Source organism: Rhizophagus irregularis, chromosome 3, assembly GCF_026210795.1.
Source record: "Rhizophagus irregularis chromosome 3, complete sequence".
Classification (NCBI taxonomy): Eukaryota; Fungi; Glomeromycota; class Glomeromycetes; order Glomerales; family Glomeraceae; genus Rhizophagus; species Rhizophagus irregularis.
Genome location: NC_089431.1, coordinates 771,754 through 789,779, shown reverse-complemented (window position 1 = coordinate 789,779; position 18,026 = coordinate 771,754). Strand labels below are relative to the sequence as shown.

The 18,026-nt window shown below is 35.6% G+C and overlaps 8 protein-coding genes across 8 annotated transcripts; 6 read left to right on the top strand and 2 right to left on the bottom strand.

Moving 5' to 3' along the window:
• Window positions 1-7: 7 nt before the first annotated feature.
• Window positions 8-1,731, top strand: OCT59_020221 (Coronin-like protein crn1). Its single transcript, XM_066149043.1, has 2 exons — window positions 8-485; window positions 550-1,731. Exons 1-2 carry the CDS (start codon window positions 92-94, stop codon window positions 1,560-1,562), a joined length of 1,407 nt encoding a protein of 468 aa, XP_065989995.1. The 5' UTR covers window positions 8-91; the 3' UTR covers window positions 1,563-1,731.
• Window positions 1,732-2,509: 778 nt separating this feature from the next.
• Window positions 2,510-5,412, bottom strand: OCT59_020220 (uncharacterized protein; the record flags this gene model as incomplete). Its single annotated transcript, XM_025325568.2, has 4 exons — window positions 2,510-4,609; window positions 4,721-4,786; window positions 4,861-5,219; window positions 5,360-5,412. The coding sequence occupies 4 exons, from the start codon at window positions 5,410-5,412 to the stop codon at window positions 2,556-2,558; spliced, it is 2,532 nt and encodes an 843-aa protein (XP_025180663.2). The 3' UTR covers window positions 2,510-2,555.
• Window positions 5,413-6,586: 1,174 nt separating this feature from the next.
• Window positions 6,587-7,750, top strand: OCT59_020219 (uncharacterized protein; the record flags this gene model as incomplete). The annotated part of the gene is made up of 1 exon (XM_066149042.1): window positions 6,587-7,750. The coding sequence occupies one exon, from the start codon at window positions 6,587-6,589 to the stop codon at window positions 7,748-7,750; it is 1,164 nt and encodes a 387-aa protein (XP_065989994.1).
• A 99-nt stretch (window positions 7,751-7,849) lies between these two features.
• On the top strand, window positions 7,850-8,401 carry OCT59_020218 (uncharacterized protein; the record flags this gene model as incomplete). The annotated part of the gene is made up of 1 exon (XM_025325569.2): window positions 7,850-8,401. One exon carries the CDS (start codon window positions 7,850-7,852, stop codon window positions 8,399-8,401), a length of 552 nt encoding a protein of 183 aa, XP_025180665.2.
• A 583-nt stretch (window positions 8,402-8,984) lies between these two features.
• On the top strand, window positions 8,985-9,302 carry OCT59_020217 (uncharacterized protein; the record flags this gene model as incomplete). Its single annotated transcript, XM_066149041.1, has 1 exon — window positions 8,985-9,302. The coding sequence occupies one exon, from the start codon at window positions 8,985-8,987 to the stop codon at window positions 9,300-9,302; it is 318 nt and encodes a 105-aa protein (XP_065989993.1).
• A 1,701-nt stretch (window positions 9,303-11,003) lies between these two features.
• Window positions 11,004-12,023, top strand: OCT59_020216 (uncharacterized protein; the record flags this gene model as incomplete). The annotated part of the gene is made up of 1 exon (XM_066149040.1): window positions 11,004-12,023. One exon carries the CDS (start codon window positions 11,004-11,006, stop codon window positions 12,021-12,023), a length of 1,020 nt encoding a protein of 339 aa, XP_065989992.1.
• Window positions 12,024-12,408: 385 nt separating this feature from the next.
• On the top strand, window positions 12,409-12,738 carry OCT59_020215 (uncharacterized protein; the record flags this gene model as incomplete). The annotated part of the gene is made up of 1 exon (XM_066149039.1): window positions 12,409-12,738. The coding sequence occupies one exon, from the start codon at window positions 12,409-12,411 to the stop codon at window positions 12,736-12,738; it is 330 nt and encodes a 109-aa protein (XP_065989991.1).
• A 1,299-nt stretch (window positions 12,739-14,037) lies between these two features.
• On the bottom strand, window positions 14,038-14,827 carry OCT59_020214 (uncharacterized protein; the record flags this gene model as incomplete). Its single annotated transcript, XM_066149038.1, has 2 exons — window positions 14,038-14,051; window positions 14,107-14,827. The coding sequence occupies 2 exons, from the start codon at window positions 14,825-14,827 to the stop codon at window positions 14,038-14,040; spliced, it is 735 nt and encodes a 244-aa protein (XP_065989990.1).
• Between the last annotated feature and the right edge of the window lie 3,199 nt (window positions 14,828-18,026).

Sequence of the window (18,026 nt, the reverse complement as noted above, 5' to 3'; positions counted from 1 at the left end):
TTTTCGCAAATAAATTCTTTTTACTCTTGTCCTCATATACCGCACTTTGAGCCAATAACATTTCGCAAAAAATACTATATAAGTCGGAAATATGTCTATCACTTTATTCTGTCTTGTTAAAGGAAATACAACCGCGAACGCTTTCTCTGTTAAAATAAGTAGAGACGAACCTATTAGCGAACTCAAGAAAGCTATTAAGGCAGAAAAGGCACCAGAGTTCGACAATTTTCCTGCAGACAGGCTCAAGCTATGGAAAAAGGAAATTCCTGACGATCAGGACGATCTCTTAAGCAATCTCACACTCAATGACGGGGACGAGCTCCTTGCAACGAAAAAGATTTCGAAATACTTTCCAGACTCACCTCCTGAAGAACATATTCATGTCTTAGTCTCTCCGCCAGAGGCCACCACCGCTTCGAGCCGTGAACAAGAATTACTTGAGCAGGTCGCTTCGTTGCAGGCATTACTCAACAAGTCCACACATGGTATGTATAAAATAGTTGGAAGAGAGATTTCGTGAGAATTTTCTAACTGAACATTGCATTGTAGACTTCGACGTCGTTGTTCACCCGAAACGGAAGCCAAATAAGTGGACTGCAAATATCGAACATGCGACTCTCGAAGGCCTCAAGGAATATATACGCAAGATGTATCAACCACCCGCACTTGAAAATGATGGGGCGGAACTCAACTTAATGAATGATGGAGAGAAATACTTCCCTCATAATGATCAAGACCTTCGTGAGATGCTCTGCATATTCATATCAAAGAACAATCTAAAGTTTACCGTATTCATAGAAACACCCTCAAAAGCTTTCTCGGATTGGACTTTCCCAAAAGTGTGCCAGCTTTACGAACTCTGTGAATCAGAGGACCCTTCATTATCTGTCTTTCCGCCTTTCACTTGCGGGATCAAAGATCTGGAAGATGATTCTTCCCGGGCGATACTTAAACATCTTATAGCCGAACTAAATGCCCGTCTCAAGTCCATTCCAATCAGCGGAAATGAAGCATCAAAATCACAATACGTATGTTCTTACCTTGTTGCCGGAGCGAATCTACACGAAGGGAAGTTCGAGCTTCGACCAGAAAAAAATATCACAGGACCCAATGGACATGGACCAGTTGATTTCGCAATAGACTTACTCCAAACCACAAAAACTGTTGGCGTGACAGAAGTAAAGGACGAAGATATTTTTAAGGGTATTGCCCAGAATGCTGTACAACTTGAATCTGCTTTATCGAACCGTAAACGTAAAGCAAGTGAGATGGAAGAAGGAGATGTGTTTACAGGAAAGACTTTTGGAATTATCACAGATGCGAAAGAGTGGTATTTTATGGAATGTTCGTATATCGAGGGGAAGCCTTCGTTCAAGCTATCGGAACCAGTGACTGTTGTGTACAAAGATGAAGATTTGCAAGATAAGGTCGAAAAAGTCCTCGGACATATTGCATGGTTGTTGGAGGAGGCACAGAAGCCGGATTCTGATTCTCAAAGTAGAGAAAGGGTAATAAAAAAGCATAGGTCATCGAGCAACCTTACTGGAAAGTCGGATAAATAGGTTTTAGCATGGAAAAATAGGGGTGGGCTTATAGTCTGTAATCATGTAGACGTCATGTATCACGGGGCTACGTCCCGAACATTTGTATTTATTTTTTGCATATATTAATAAAAAATTTTTCTTGGCAAAGTGATCGGCGTGAACATTGTTCACGCGCACGTGATTTTTTTTTATTTGGAATGTTATCAAACATGTCATCCATGGAAGACCGTGACATTTGATCAAGCTACTGTCCAAAAAAGATGAAGCTTTGCATGGTCGCCGTTCAGATTGTCTTCACTATCTCACAAACACAAAGTAAATATGAGTACGATATGGATAATGTATGGGGATGCGGATAATGGTATTTCATGTAGAGGGGAATGAAAGGATAAAGTCATTGAGTAATCTCGCGGAGGAATAAATAGGCGGATAGACGTAGCAACGTAATGACTTCATGTATCACGGGTAGAGATCCGAACTTTTGAATTTATTCCTTGCGTGTATCAATAAAAAATTTTTAGTACAACAATCACTGATGAGGAAATATCTCATGGCGTCTTGACTTGATATTACATGAAGATAAGTGTTCAAGTGGATACGTTTATTAGTTCTGAATTCTGACCTGAATCCTCACGTGATTTTTGATCGTGAAGATTCTTCACGTTTGCATCTATGATGTGATATATATTGGAAAAGCTATAATGCGCTGAGAAATAAATCTTTGATCATAGGGCGGAGTGGAATGGTAGGGAAGAGGAGCACTGTTATTTTTATCGAAATCATTGGCATACACTTATCGATAATCCCCGGAATTTATGCTATAGATTTCCGAAAAAAATTTTCTTATAGAACTTGGTCTGTGTTGGTGAGATATAGACAGACAAAAATTTGCAATTATGGGTAATAAATGGATAATTTTATTTAGGAAATCTGATAGTTAACATTAGCAATAAGTAATAAAAGTTTCGTCTTTAATTTTATCATTTTATTTTAGTCTGTGTATTACAGGTTTCAATTTTCATATCTAATATCTTTGATTTTTTGGAGTTCGTCACTATAGAACTGTGGTCGCGTTACAAGTGATGGAGTGTAGATTTTTTTTAAATTATCTCTATTAACAATAATTATGTTTTCATTATCTAATATATCATTACCAAGATTTCCTATATTTCTCCAAATTACAAAAACTAAGTAAATATCATTTTCGCTCATTTTAAGTTTTCCTACAGCAGACTTGTCATAAAATCTCCCATATTCCCAACGTACATTATTTCTAGTCCCACTTAAATATTTAACATGCATAAGATATTTGCTTTTCATATGTTCATATTTTTCCGATATTTCTTTACTTTCTAATGTTGTTTTCTTGTTTGGATAAGAAAACCTACACTCAAGATTAATCGCAATATATCCAGACCCATCTGATTTTTTTTCAAAAATGACCATGTCAAAGCCACTGTTATTCGATTTTTTGGGAACAAATATATAATCAACAAGATTCTCAAAAGTGTTTTGATTTGTGTCATATATGTTACCATCTGGAGGAAACTCTATTTTATTATGACAATAGGCAATCTCTTTCCGTTGCAGTTGTATTTCGATTTTTTTCCAGTTCTCGTCAGGTAGATCATAAATATTACGAAGACTTACATTCTTTCCATTCTCTTGAAGTGCACGATAAAGTAACTCCCAATTGGTATGAAATTTTTCGAAAGGTTTGCCATCCATTACTTCTTCATCAAAAGAAGATTCGGTAGTTAATAAGCGTCGTAATATTTTAGCAATAGCCGTTATTTCCTCACTTTCACTGTCTTTGTTGTATATGCAGAAATATTGGAGGGAAACTGGAGATAAGGTTGGGATAACACTGAATATTTCTCCTTCATCGGTAAGTGAATTAATATATATTCCGGAAGAAATAAGATCTCTCAAATTCGATTTGCCTGCTTTTGTTTCTATTTCATCAGTTAAGGATTTTTCTTTTCCAAATAGCGCAATTTTAACTATAGGAAGAGAAATTCTACCAAGCAATTGCTTAAGATTTCTTGCCAAACGCTCCATAAGAGAACTGTAATTATCGGTATTTAAGGTTGTATCATCACCATTTTCGACATTTATAACTTGATAAAATTTCTCCAAGGTCCTTGGGTGTCCATTACAATCGGAGATGCATTTTTTAATAACAAACAATCTATGTTCATCCAAATTTCTTACTAATGTACGAAATAAATTTGCTGATTCTGAAAGAACGAGCCTTCTTAATGGTATCCAACAAATTGGTCTTTGTGAGTCTGTTTGGGTACTCCACACATTAAGTGTATCAAGAGTAGATATAACGAAATAGAATTTGTTAGCCAATCTTGAAAAATCCCGATAGGGTCTGTAGAGTTCATTCAATAGTGTCTTAATATTTTCGAGATCACCATGGCCTTTTGGTAATACTCTCATAGTCTCATCAATACATAAAAGTACTGATTTCCCTGAATGATGAATGATACTATCAATTGCTGTATAAGTATCTAACGAAACAAAACATTTTCCAAATTTTTTGCAAAAAACACTCCAAGTTAACTTATTCTCATCAAAAAAATAACTCCATAAAATTCGCATTATTAATCCTTTTCGAATGTCTCCACCATTATATGGTGAACCTCCATTGTATGTAATACAAATGCTGATTGAATTACGAATAATACTTATAACTTCTTTAAGATTTTCATTATTAATGCGCTCAGAATGTTTTTTTTCTAAATAACGACTGATATCTTCATCTTTCAAACTAGCTAACTCGTCAAAAAAGAATGATTTTCCCCCTCCTGGTGCAGATTGAAGTGCAAAAAGAGGATGTAACTCCTTAGCGCCAGGACTTTTTGCATTACTAATTTTGCAATGCCGGTCATAGATATAATCATATACTTGATATAGTGCATCATCTCGACCTTCTCTTTCGAAATTAAATTTATTATTGCACAGTTTGAGTGGCTTTGCAAAATCAGTCTTGATCCATTTTTTATTCTCATCGTCCTCCGTAAAAAATCTTACTATTGATTCAGGAGAACTAAGATCTTTAGATCGTATGAGAATAACAGGAAAAATGTTAGTATCACATATTGCTTTCATGAGGCAAGAATACGAAGATGTTTATATTCTCCACGCAATGTAAAGATAAATATTACCTATTAGTTTCTCTTTTTTTGATATATTTGTCTCGTCCAAGTCCAAATCGTCCGCTTTTCTTTTCCCTAATCGAATAAAAAAAAAATGTGAGATAACGCGAATTTCTTGTTCGAGAGGTAAACCATTGGGAGACACTTACCAGTGGTGGCGGGCGGTGGGGGTTGCACCATAATATGAATGTGTTCTTCTGGAGGAGGGCATTTAAATATTGAATCAATACGCCAGGTTTCGTCTAACCGCTCACCACCGAAATCTTCTTTAACGTCAAGATCTTCATGATGATTCTCCAGAAGTTTATCATACTTGTTGTTATTTTTGGTGGAGATCTGAACCTTCCATAATTTAAATCTTTTTTCGTTTGTGATTCCATCTCTTTCAAAGTATTCTTTATCCTCCTCCCAAATGGCCTTCTTTAATTGTGTAAAGTCTCTGTATCGACCGATTTCAAAGTTGAAAACAATACCACTTCCTAAGATGAAACAACCAACCATAATGTATCTGTTTTACGAAAGTAAATGAGAAATAGTTAGGAGACATTTTTGGAGGTTTGAGGCACATTATATACATAAAAAAGCGTTTGTAATTTTGAGTCACAGCACGTTCATAGTAATTCACAATCACATCATCAATAAAAGCACCTTTTTACATGGTGACTATTCACCAGATCATGTTTAATCAAACCATTTGACATTTTATTACGTAATCGGCAGTGAGATACGACAACAAATTACTCTTATTTGACCTCGGGCTCTCGCCGTTCGATCGACATTCTCGTGTGAATTGTAAAACGAAAAATTATTTCATCAGGGCGGATATTTATATAAAATTTTCGTCGATCTGACTAATGTGGCTTTGTGTGTGTAACAGATGCAACAGAAAAATAAAGCGCAGTACACTGACTTATAATAATATGCCTGAACAGAAACCGTAGTTTGAAAGAAGCGTTGACGAAGAATTATTGAAGTTCCAGTTCCGGACGTGAATTACTCAAATAAGGTATGAATATTTTGATTGTGGCTGTGCATTTAGCAATGAAGCAACTTCTGGACTTGCAAACTATGACGATTTTTTCGTACAGATTCCCGAAGACCTTACTAACATCACGGAATGCAAACAACGTAAGTTTTCGTTAACTTCCGTTAACTTTATTAAGGCTAATGTTATTCACATTTTGCGACATTTCATATCTCATATAACTGACGACTGTTTTGTTTTATCCAGAATATCGGTTATTAGGACAAATGAAACCGGATCATGGAGCTAATGTTGGGATAATGTATTAGTATAGGTTGTAGAAAAACTGGTGTAGCTCAGTGTAGAAACATTTCACTTTGTAAAACGAAATTATAGCATGTATCACGGGCTAGCTCCCGATTTGTGCATGTATTAATAAAAATTTTTTTTTTTGGAAATTTTTCTTCGTGAACTAAGTTCACAAAGTGGAATCACGTGAATTTTTTATTTTGAATGTAAATATACAGTGTATAAAATTATTTTCGAAAATGACATCCGAGATGGACTTACTTAGGCAAGAAAACGCCAGACTTATGGCTGAGAATGCTGAGTTTAAGGTCAAGTATGACGAGGCCAAGGATGAGATTACAAAGTTAAGGGCCGAGCTCAGGAATAGAATCGAGGAATTAGAAAAAGCTAGAATAGATACTGCCGTCGAGAATACTAGACGTGATGTTGAAAATGTCAGGCGTGATGCTGAGAATGCTGAGCTTAAGGCTAGAGTTGCAAAGCTGGAAGAAGATTCTAGGCATCCACGAAAGGATTCCTCTCCCAAAAAACTTGCTGACATACCAGACTCCGTAATAGCGAATGAAGTGGTATCTGTCAATTCCAAGTCGTCGGAGGAAAAGATGATGGACTCTTTTCTGGATGAAGTGAATAAGAAAATTGTTAGTGATGGGATAAGGCAGAGAAAGCGGGATGAGAAGCTTGCAAAAGTGGAATCCATCTCTCCTGAAAAAGGTAAACAGGTATCAGTCGACAAAAGGGCACTTCGTAAGGAAAATCAGAAAAAACAAAGGGAAAAATTCATTCAGGAAGTGTCCGAGGGGGCGGTCACTGAAGTAACCTCGGATGATTCGATACTTTCAGTATCTTCCCAAAGAGAATCGGATTCAAGCACCAATTGTTCCAATATTATAGATGAGCTAGGCTCGAATTCTTTGGATGTTTGCCTAGAGAAAACAATACGAAGCTGTGATCCCTTAGCAGTAGAAATGAGAACGCCAACCTTTTCTCTTTTATATGAAAAACTTTGTGATGCCGTAATCCTTGCTGATCGTGCGACCCAAGAAGCTATCTTTTGTTACTGTCAATTTGGGAAAGCTCTTATCCAGAGGCGAGGTGAGATCGCATCTGAAAAACAAGTCGATCCGGGGTCTAATACAGTCAGTAGAATTCTAAATATAGAAGTTAAAGCTCAGCTTCCTACTGGTACTTCTGATGCACTTTTACGGAAAAGAATCGAGCAGGCCAAGAAGCTCTATACACTTTTTAATGCAATAGGTATGGATAAAATAAAGCGAATTCATTCCTTCTCCGCTGATTCTATCTCAAAAATGACGTATGAAGACATCCAGTATATTATTGACAATATACCCTTTGATTATAGCATTCATATGGAGACACAACTTTGTGAACCAAGTTCACAAAGTGATAAGAAAAATTCTGACTTATCACATATCACCATTTCGGATGCGCCTACTGAATCTCAAGTTCCCAATGAATCTGCCCCGAAAAAATTTGATACCAAGGTAGAGGTGATACCACCTATTTCTCAACCCAATAGTCCAACTTATGACCGCACCTATTTTCGCAACAAAGCATTGGACCAATATCCTAATTTATATAGAGAATTTAGTAGTGAAAAGTTCGATTATTATGGAATTACCGACGAGACTTCATGTCCATTATGTAAGTTAGATCATGATGATGAGGATGGTATAGAAGGTAGATATGAAACCAGATCCTATTTTATTAAATGTGAACAGCGCGAAATTGAGATAGTTGCATAGTCAGGTCATTTTGAGACTACATTTGCTTTATTATTTATTTTTTTACACATATCAGCTAATACCTAATTAGATTGATTTGCAATTATAGAAAAAGGTAACATGACCAAGCCCGATAAAATATTAACTTCTGAATATCTGAATTGGCATGCCAAATTAGCTGGGTTACCAAGTATTTTGACAGATAAGATTCGTTCCAAATTGTACAAAAGATATAAAAAAGAAACTGGAAATGAGCCATGGCAACTATCAGAAGTACATAAATCGGAAGTTATAAATTCGATACCAGAAAACAAAGCATCATCTTTTCCCGAGCAATGTGAGGAAGAAGTGCCTATCACTTTCAAAGCCAAACCTGATCAAGAGTTAATTATCAAGTCCGTTTTAGAGCACTTCCCATACTTGAAATTCCGAAATAGTTTTAGGGGAATTGATAATTATAATTTTGCATTACCTCAGCCGTGGAGCTCACCATGCTCTATTTGTGATGGAAAACATGGGAATTATGGATTACATGGCTCATGGTACTGCGAAAATGGGAATCAGTTCCCTTATGATCCTGAATTAGCGAAGTTGTATTCCCAAGATAAGTTGGAATATTGTCTTACCTGCAATACTTCAAGCAAAAAACTTAAGTTTGCAATTGTAGCATAGAAACTTTATCGTGTACAGTGAGCTAGTCCTGCACTTGTATTTATTTTTTTCTGTTAACTCGTCATTCATTAATAAAGTACCATGAAAGAATCTTCCTGTTATGTAAAAAAGTAGCGATGTGACGATACTTTTTTTTATATGCAGTACTGTAAAACGTGATTCTCGTCCATCAATTCCTGTTGCACTAATTTCTTGTGACAGGATCGTCCATCTACACAATCCTCTTGACATAAGTCAAGACTCCCATTCGCTAACGCTAAGTCACGTGAAATTCAACTGAAATGATCCAATCGTTAGGGTGCGACAGAAAAAAATTTTTATATTCCTTTTCTCCCCACTTTCTCGATAAATTTCAACTCCTGTTACTTCTTTCGAGTTCAAGAGATATTAAAAAGTAGGAGAATCTCCAAAAAATAAAGGCAAGATATTCTTGATCTACTGTATTTTCTATTTTCGAGCATGGACAGATAGGACAGCCAAACAATTTGATCGGTCTTATCAATCGATAATCAATCAATAAAACGACGGCGCATGAGAAATTAAAAAAAAATTGTTTTTATTCCCAAATTTTCACTTACAAAACATGGCCAAAACACCCAAAGCTTGTAACCAAGAAATAGACCTTAATAATTTAGACCTCAAACGCTCCTACACTCTGGAAGAGTTCGAGTATATCAACAACCGGCTGAAAAATTATACTTTGGAAATCGACGGACACCCTGTTAACCTTTTTGAGCTTGACGAAAACGGAAAACTAGTACCCATGCCACAAACACCGTGCCGTAGAGAACAAGTGGCTGCAGAAATTACTCGGCAGTTGGCCAACTGGAATATACAAACTCAACAAGGTGGTGGTGTCACTTCATCGCAGGGTGGATTTGATTTTACCGTTGAACGTTGATCATGAAACAGCGATTAGGGCACCAGACGTTGCTTTCATGCCCCAACATATAGTCCAACGGCTGACTGATGCACAGGCTTGGTCCTTCCAGGGTGCTCCTTTCACCCCTACATTTCTTGTTGAAGTTGCTGATATCAGAGAGGATACAGATAATTCAAAATTCAAGGAAGCGGATGAAAGATTTAAAGAAGAACTCATAACACAAAGCACAGTGGTCCAGCTTGGCTGGCTGATCGATCCCCAACATAAGCGAATTTACATATATAGGAGGGGTAGGAGACGTAGTAATCCTAGATGGGGAGATATTAGCAGTGAAAATGTTTTGCCAGGTTTTGAGTTGGATATGTCTTTAATTGATAGAATTATTGATCCGGTACGTTGCTATTCCTTATTTCTTTATTTCTTTATTTCTATGCTATAAACTCTATCATTAATATATGGGTTTATTGATCAGCCACCGCCAGTACCTCCAAAACCTCAAGTTCAAGCCAATTGTCCTCATTGTAATAATGCTTTCAACAACACTTATGAACTCATAAAACATCTTGAAAGTGTCCACTGTTAAATAATTTAATCATCCAACAATAATATAATTATATATTTTCTCAATTTTAAAATGTAAGAAGCAAAAAGCATGAATTTCAAATAGAATAAAGCATAATATTTGCGTATATGTTAAAGAGTTCTGGAGTCAATCTTTGATGTATTTTTACATATGTAAAGTGATATAATAATAATTTGGCTAATCTTACTTTCAGCTAATGCTATATTGCTATATCGAAACTTGAAGCGAGATTGGGTCAACTGAGATGCGCAGTGCAATATCGGTAAAATTATTGCCGAAGGAATAGGGGCTGTGCGACGTAAGATTGGCATATATATTCACATTATTTTTTCAACTTTATTTTCGCATGTCATGTCTCCGGCCACGCTATTATCATACTTACAAAACAATATTCGGGTATGGATATTTTTGCCGGCAATCATTATTTCGCATATGAGATTAGGGACATCTATTACATGTATTTTGTGTAACTCTTGATAATAAAGGGTCCTTTTAGGACTGGCTACGGCCATTTTTGATTTTTTATTTGTAAAGTAGTGTGACACTAATGTCACGGCTCTCAGAGCAAAAATCATAAAGTTTCTGGTTTTCATTTCAGCATATAAATTGTCATAACCCATAACTCTGTTCCAAAACTTTGCCAGATTTCATTGGTTTAGCTGTGACATTAATGTCACACTTCTTTCCAATAAGATTTCGAATAAGAATCCATATGACTAAATTAGCCGATCATCTCGAACATGTGCATTTTATTCGTAATCATTTTTCAGGCTATCCGGCTAAAGAAAAAATCTGAAATCTGATTACGGCCAACCATCTCGTGATTTATCGAAACCCTAGAACTATTGAGGGAACTGGTAGAGATATCATGTGATACGATATACAGTACATCATGCCACAAACTGATTTAGCCGAAGACGCATGTAAATATAAGATTAGCTTAGCCCGAAAGATGAATTTGAGTTTAGTCTCTCTAAATTGGCTACAAATCGATAAAACCGCTATAAATCATTAAAACTGCTTAACCGGCAAATTTGAAACATGTTATCCATTAGTATAAGATACTAAAAAGTTGCTAAAAACGCTATAAATCAATAAATTGCTATAAATCGTTATAATTCGTTCGAACAAGAAATATGTCCAGATTATCTTCTAATATTATTTTAGATGAGTGGTTTAATAAGATTGTGCCTAAACCTATTAATAATCGTCCTGGATATGATATGAAATATGTTAGCGCATATATTGTAAAATACTGTTGTAGTACTGACCTCAAAAAAATAATCGGAATAGAGTGGGAGTATGATACATTATCAGTTGTGAAACCAGGTCAGTCTCTAATTGCATGGGCCATAAGTGTCAGAATTCGATTACAAGAATTATTAGCCAATCAGAGATTTAGTATATATCACCTACATTGCTTGTTTGCAGGATTTGGGAATGGCAAGATGGTTGATTCTGACTATCATCGGCCCAGAATCAATAAGAGTAATATGGCTATTTGTTTTGATTGCTGGAAATTGGTAAAGATTACCGATATAAAACCAAAAAAAACATATTTCAGTGGATGGTGCAGATATGGATATGAGATTAAATCCGAGGACTTGATGAAATACCATTGGGATAATGAATGCTCCAAAGCTAAAACCCCAGATGGAAGTGCTCGGATTATCCAAAGAGCTTATAGGAACTATAAGAAGCAACCTGAAACTTTTGCAAAACGAGTTTGGGAGGCGGTTAGAAATGATAATACTCTTAAGGAAAAGAAGTTTCTTAATATGCCTAGTAGAGGAATTCGTTGCACTGTAAACTTGGATATATGGTATTCTATTGCTGGATTGTATAGACCTTATCATATTCCGCAAGATCAACTTTATGATTATATAAGCTATTCAAAGCATAAGAGGCGCCAATTATCTGATAGATTGGCCATAGCAAGAAATAAAATACAATGCAACTATATCACGCCTAGTGCTCCAAATTTTGAGCCAGCTTATATTTCACCTGCCAAGCAAGAAATGATTCCACTAACTTCTTATCAGTTATCGAATTGCAAAAGTGATACAGGTGAAATATTTATCTCATCTCGGTATGCAAAACAGCCAAAAGGCACTGCGTTGAGATTGAAGGATGGAACACTAATCACAATTGTCTAACTGACTTGACTGATTCTGAGAAATATCTTAATTATAGACTATTGCTTTTAACTGGTGCAATGTATAACTTATTCTTTATTTTTTATGCTAAATAATCTACATACATGATCGCCTAGTAAAATTGGTCGAAGGCGCTATAGATGAAATGTATCACCTGCCAAATTTTCTAGATTAGTCCTTAACCCAGATCTCGAATATTGCCTTAATAAAATAATATATTGTTCACACCTTATGGCCTAGGCATGTGTGACATAAATTTTTGATCCATCTAGCGTGTCTCTTCTTATTTATAAAAAGGCCATAAATGTATTATTTGTATTATAATAAAACTGACCCTAGTGGTCTATTTTTTTGAAATTTCATGGAATTCCATTTTTTTTGCGCCATGTATAAATATATAATGGCATTTAACCAAGCATATTCTGAATTGCTAGCTAAGTTACCAGCTTCCATAATAAATGAGGCATGGATTCGTCTCACATCACAGAAGCGTAACCCATTATCTGAGAAAGAGGCCAGTGAAATTAATCCAATTGTAGAGTCGTTTTTAAAATATGAAGCTATTAGATATCAGAAAAGATTAATGCGCCAGAGACGAACCCAAAGTTGGCCAGAGTGCCCAACATTATTACCATTCAAAGAAATATCAACTATATACGTTGCAGATAATGGAACCCAAACTGATGATAGCACCTGGCGGGGTTCTTCGAACTAGACACTAAAGCACGATCATGAAGAAGAGAATAATCGCCAGGTTATGAATGAGCTTAAAGTACTATCCCAGCATCTGATCGATTATAATAGACGAACTTTTGAGAAATTTATGCATGACATAGAAAAGGAATATAGGGAGCGGGTTAATGCAAATAAGAAATTACGAGGCAGAATTGAGGATCTGAAGTTGCAGTTACAGGAGGCAGAAAAAGAGCTGGCATCTATGAAGTCGGATTCTACTCATTCAATATTAATGGCGTATCCCAACCTAGCCTAATCGCTAATGGATCATCTACTGGTCTAGTAAAATCGAAGACCACGAAATTCCGATCCCGCAGATGTTTGTCAATAATTTTGGATGCTTTTTTTGGATTATCTGTGTATTGGTGCACAATACGACTAATATCGTCCCGACTACCACTCCCTCGACATAGGGCTAAATGCGTAATATTTTCACGGATTATTTTAGGAGTTTGCGTATACTTCTGACTCACATATATGCTCGATATTCCTTGATGTCACCCGCTAATGAAATATGGGACAATCTGATCCTGAATCTTTTTTGATTCAGCACAAAGGTCCTCAAAGACAACAACTGTATTTCTGTCTGAGGAAAACTTAGTTACATCTGGAATAGCGTTCGCCTTTAAGGCCCGAAATGTAACATTCTCCCGAGTTGCTTCTGGAGCATTTGCAAATATCTTATAGCAGTTTTTGACCAATACCCATTTCGGTTCATGAATATGCTTCCCGATAAGGACCAGATCATCATTCTTGACATATCTTTCCCCTTTTCTTTTCTTATGTAATCGCTGGATTTTATTACCAAGAAGAAGATTAAGGATCATATTGGTCTTTTCACTATCAGATCTACCGCAGATTAACAGACGAAAAGGAAATGCAGGACTTGCAGGGTGATTGGTGTTCTTCATACTTTTAACCTCATCGAGATGATAAATATAATATTCCATTCTTCTCATTGTGATGGGTCACTGAATTACTATATACTATAAAATGTCTGAACATTGTTTCCCAAATCATGCGACTTATTGCTTTGGTAAGAACCCTTTCTCGATTAGAGTATGCCTGATATAGAATAGGAGATCAGCGGTGTATGGAATTTCGATAAGGCATATATTTTGCTTCTTGCATATATCCCGCTTCTTTTGATCACGAATCTTTTGTATTTCTAAAGTTTCATTCTCCCGATGATATAGGCTATTATGATGATAGTGTTGAGGGCCATGGTATTCGAAAGCAAGTCGTAATTCCTCATTATATCCATCCAAGTGTAGTCCATCTAAGAACTTAGCCCTACATGGTGGAAATTTCTTGCCTAGTAGATCCTCAAAAATATATCGGCATTTACGCTCTTGAGTATGATGGCATAGAGGGCACCACTCGAATTTTTTCATGATATATTTTAATGGATACTCCCACTGGTGTACACCATTTTCGCAAGACCAAAGATATACATCATGACCATTTATTTGACCAGTCCTTCCTAGACACTGACCACCACGTCTTCTGGCATAATCTTTAGCATGATCAAACTCGCTATTGATAGGGGAGACATAAACGAAATTTACAGATAATATTCTTTGGAGGGGAAGCTCAGGATCACGAGACAAATGCATGAGTTCTTCTCGCACAAATCCCCGCTTTGGAGTAAATTCATCGTCATCACTTCCGAGATAATATAGGACAGGCTCCTTTTTAGAGACCACAATTTTTCGGATTTTATGAATAGAAGGCGAGTATGTGGGATCTGTAGCCCTTTTCTGATTCTCCATTCCTCCCTCCCATTCAGCATTTGCAAGAAGATAGCGAACTGAATCACCTTTCTTCAATGTATTTTCATCTTTGCCAATAGGTCGCTTTGATGATATTGATGGCTTAGATTCAACCTCTTCCAATAAAATGGCTTCTGAAGGCGCTAATCTCCATTTTGAAGTACCCGGAGCTCTAATAAGGCGTGTGGGGTAATTGTTTAGGTAATCGACAACCTTTGGCAAATGCCTAACCCATGTTCTTATTAATCTTGGATCAGAAGATATAGACTCAACAGCATACTGAATTTTATAGAGCATTTCCCCTTCTGTTTTATTGAAACGTTCCACCATTCCATTACCTCGATGGGAATATGGACCAATCACTCGAATAGTGACATTATGCTCTTGCATTAGCCTAGAGGTCTTGCCCATCCATTCTCGCCCATTATCACATTGAAGAAGTTTTGGCCAAGTTAATGGGTTATTTCGATCTCCATATTTTCTCTTAAATGCTTTAGCGACTTCTGAACTTTTCTTCGATGTGAGTGGAACCGAAGCCTTATATCGGGAAGCGCAGTCTATTATATTAAGTACCGCTTTATAGGTCTTACCTTTGTAGTAATCGTGGGTAAGGAACATTATATCGCACTGGTGGACACAATTTGGTCGTGTTATTTTCCCATAACTGACTCTAGGGATATGTTTTGGTGGGGGCATATAGATTTGGTGTGATTGCTGATTTTCTAAAAAATCTTTACATTCACTTAGGCGGAATTGGTGCCCCTCTTTTTTACATGCATCTCTTAACGATTTGGGATTAGAATGATAGCCAGTTGGGCGATAATATATTCCACGCAATATGATATTTTTTTCAATTCTCTGAGCCTCAATAGGGTCTATCAAGATTTGTGGTTGGCTCATTCTGATTCTCTTTTATAATCACAAAAAAGAATGGCATTTCGGAGGCCCCATCCAAGGCAGAGAAGAACATGTGAAGAATATAAAGCTGAGCTGAAGGAGGAGAACTACCATCTTCGTAGTGAATTGCAAGCAGAAGTTGATAATAACTGCCAAAATGAAAAGCAGATCAGGGAGCTGGAACGTGAATGTGTCCATTGTGAACAAGAAATCCAAACTCTTAACGGTGAGATAGAACGTCTTGAGAATGCTTCGAAAGAGGAGATAGCAGAGCTAAAATCCGAAATCTCCAGCCTAAAAAAGCAACTATATCAAACTAAGAAGAATATTCGTGATAATGAAAAACATATTTCTAGTATAGAGAGTCTGTTAGTAGATTCCGAGGAGCAGGTAAAGAAATTGCGATGCCGGATCAGGACTATCTCATCACGAAAAAATTCACCGGAAAGAGGTAATTCTCCGGACTTGTATAATTCCGATGATAATATGGCCACAATCACAGAGCTAGCAAATGCTATAGATGGTTATCTAAATAATAGGACAACGACCAGAGATATTCTAATAGACCAAATAAAAAGGGCGACAAGGCAGATACGTCGAAAAGAGAATAATTTGCATCAGGATTTAGTCCGTGAGTAAAGAAGGCGCTATGATGCAGAAGGTGAGCGAGATTTTGCTATTACGCGAAGAGATCTTGCTGAAGGTGGGATGGCTAATGTTATTGGTGATCTCCATCAGTTGCGGACCAATGCTCAAAACCAGGTAAATAGAATGATAGGTAATATAGTAAGAAAGCAAACCCGTATAGGTGTACTGATACAAGAAAAATTTGCCTTACAATTATTGTATCAGCGAAATGCCCACCACTTACAGCTAAGTAGAGGGGATATAGGTCTGTTAGAATTTAATCGAGACAGGTTATATGAGCGATATGAGAAATGGAAAAATAAGACCCAAGCAGAACGCCAGAATAATTTAAATTTGCAAGGACAAATATTCGCATTACAAAATAATCTTCCACATTTAAGGATGGCAGGATATGCACCAAAAAGATTCTCAGGTAGAGCGGATGAAGATATAGATGAATTCATAAAAGATTACAGACTCTATCTTACGGCGGCCAATATCACTACTGCTAATGCAGGTGGTAAACAGAGAGCTTTAGAGCTATTCTGGTCCTGCTTGACAGATGAGGCATCACGTTAGGACCCCGGAAAATACTTATATAGGTAAGGTCCCAAAAATATTTTTTATTAGTAGCTCTAAGCATAGGTTTTTACTATGATCACTAAGCATTGTTGATATCTAACCTTAAAAATTATATAAAAATAAGCAAATCAATCTTCTAACCTAATTAAATTTTTATTATAACACATATAATTTATAAAATATATTTATTAATTTAATATATTTTATTAAATCCAATTTTAAATATGATCAATACATTGTGAAGCTAAACTAAACATAATATACAAGTAGATTAACAATATTCAATTAATAAAGTTAATAAACAGTAAAAGAAAAATTCGAAATTAATACTATTACAAAAAATGTAAATTTCTCCATAAGTATTATACTTACACCCATAAAAATTAATATGTAAGTAGTTTCGACCTTGCTGAACAATTTTCAATTAATTTAGAAAGTCGATTTCATTTGGCCAAAGTGGTGTAATTACGCTCTGAAGTTGTAAACGGAGAAATGAAAAATTCGGAAGTTAGTACCGTTATGAAAAATGCACTTTTCTCCATAAGTATTATACCCACACTCATGAAAATTAATATATAAGTAGTTTCGACCTTGCTGAACAACTTTCAATTAATTTAGAAAGTCGATTTCATTTGACTGAAGTGGTGTAATTACGCTCTGAAGTTGTAGACGAAAAAGTGAAAAATTTAAAAGTTATTACCGTTATAAAAATATGCTTTTCTATATAAATATCATACTTAGCCTTATGAGAATTAAAATACAAGTAGATTTAACTTGCTGAACAACCTTACTTAAGCATAAAAGACAATTTGATATAACCAAAGTGGTGAGTAGTGAAATTATATATTAAAGTAAAACATATTTACAGTAATTTTATTTAACAAAATAAATAGTATCTTTTTAATTTTTATTAAACTCAGTGTATTATTTTTAATATAAAATTACTATATTATACATGTTGAAAGATAATTAATAAAACATTGAAAAAAAAAACTGAAATTTCATCAAAAAAAAATTTTGTTTATGTATTTATATAAAATTGTGAAATGTAGTACAAAATCAACACTCACCGTTAGTGAAAATAAAATAAAAATTAATTATAAATTCAATATATAATATTTTAAAAAGTTCTATAAATATGAAAAATAAGCAACTAAAAACTCTTAGTATTTTAAAATAATACCAAAAATATGCAATTTAATTATCTTACATAGTATAAAATTTTCTCAAAATTAAGCATTATAAAATTCTTACATCATAAAATTTTTCTATGTTGGCTAAGCACCTTGGTACCTTACATATATAAGTATTTTCCGGGGTCCTATCACGTTGGGCTGAAGATAAGCTTAAAGGTAAAAAATGGCGATTGAATCATGTAAGATGTGGGAAT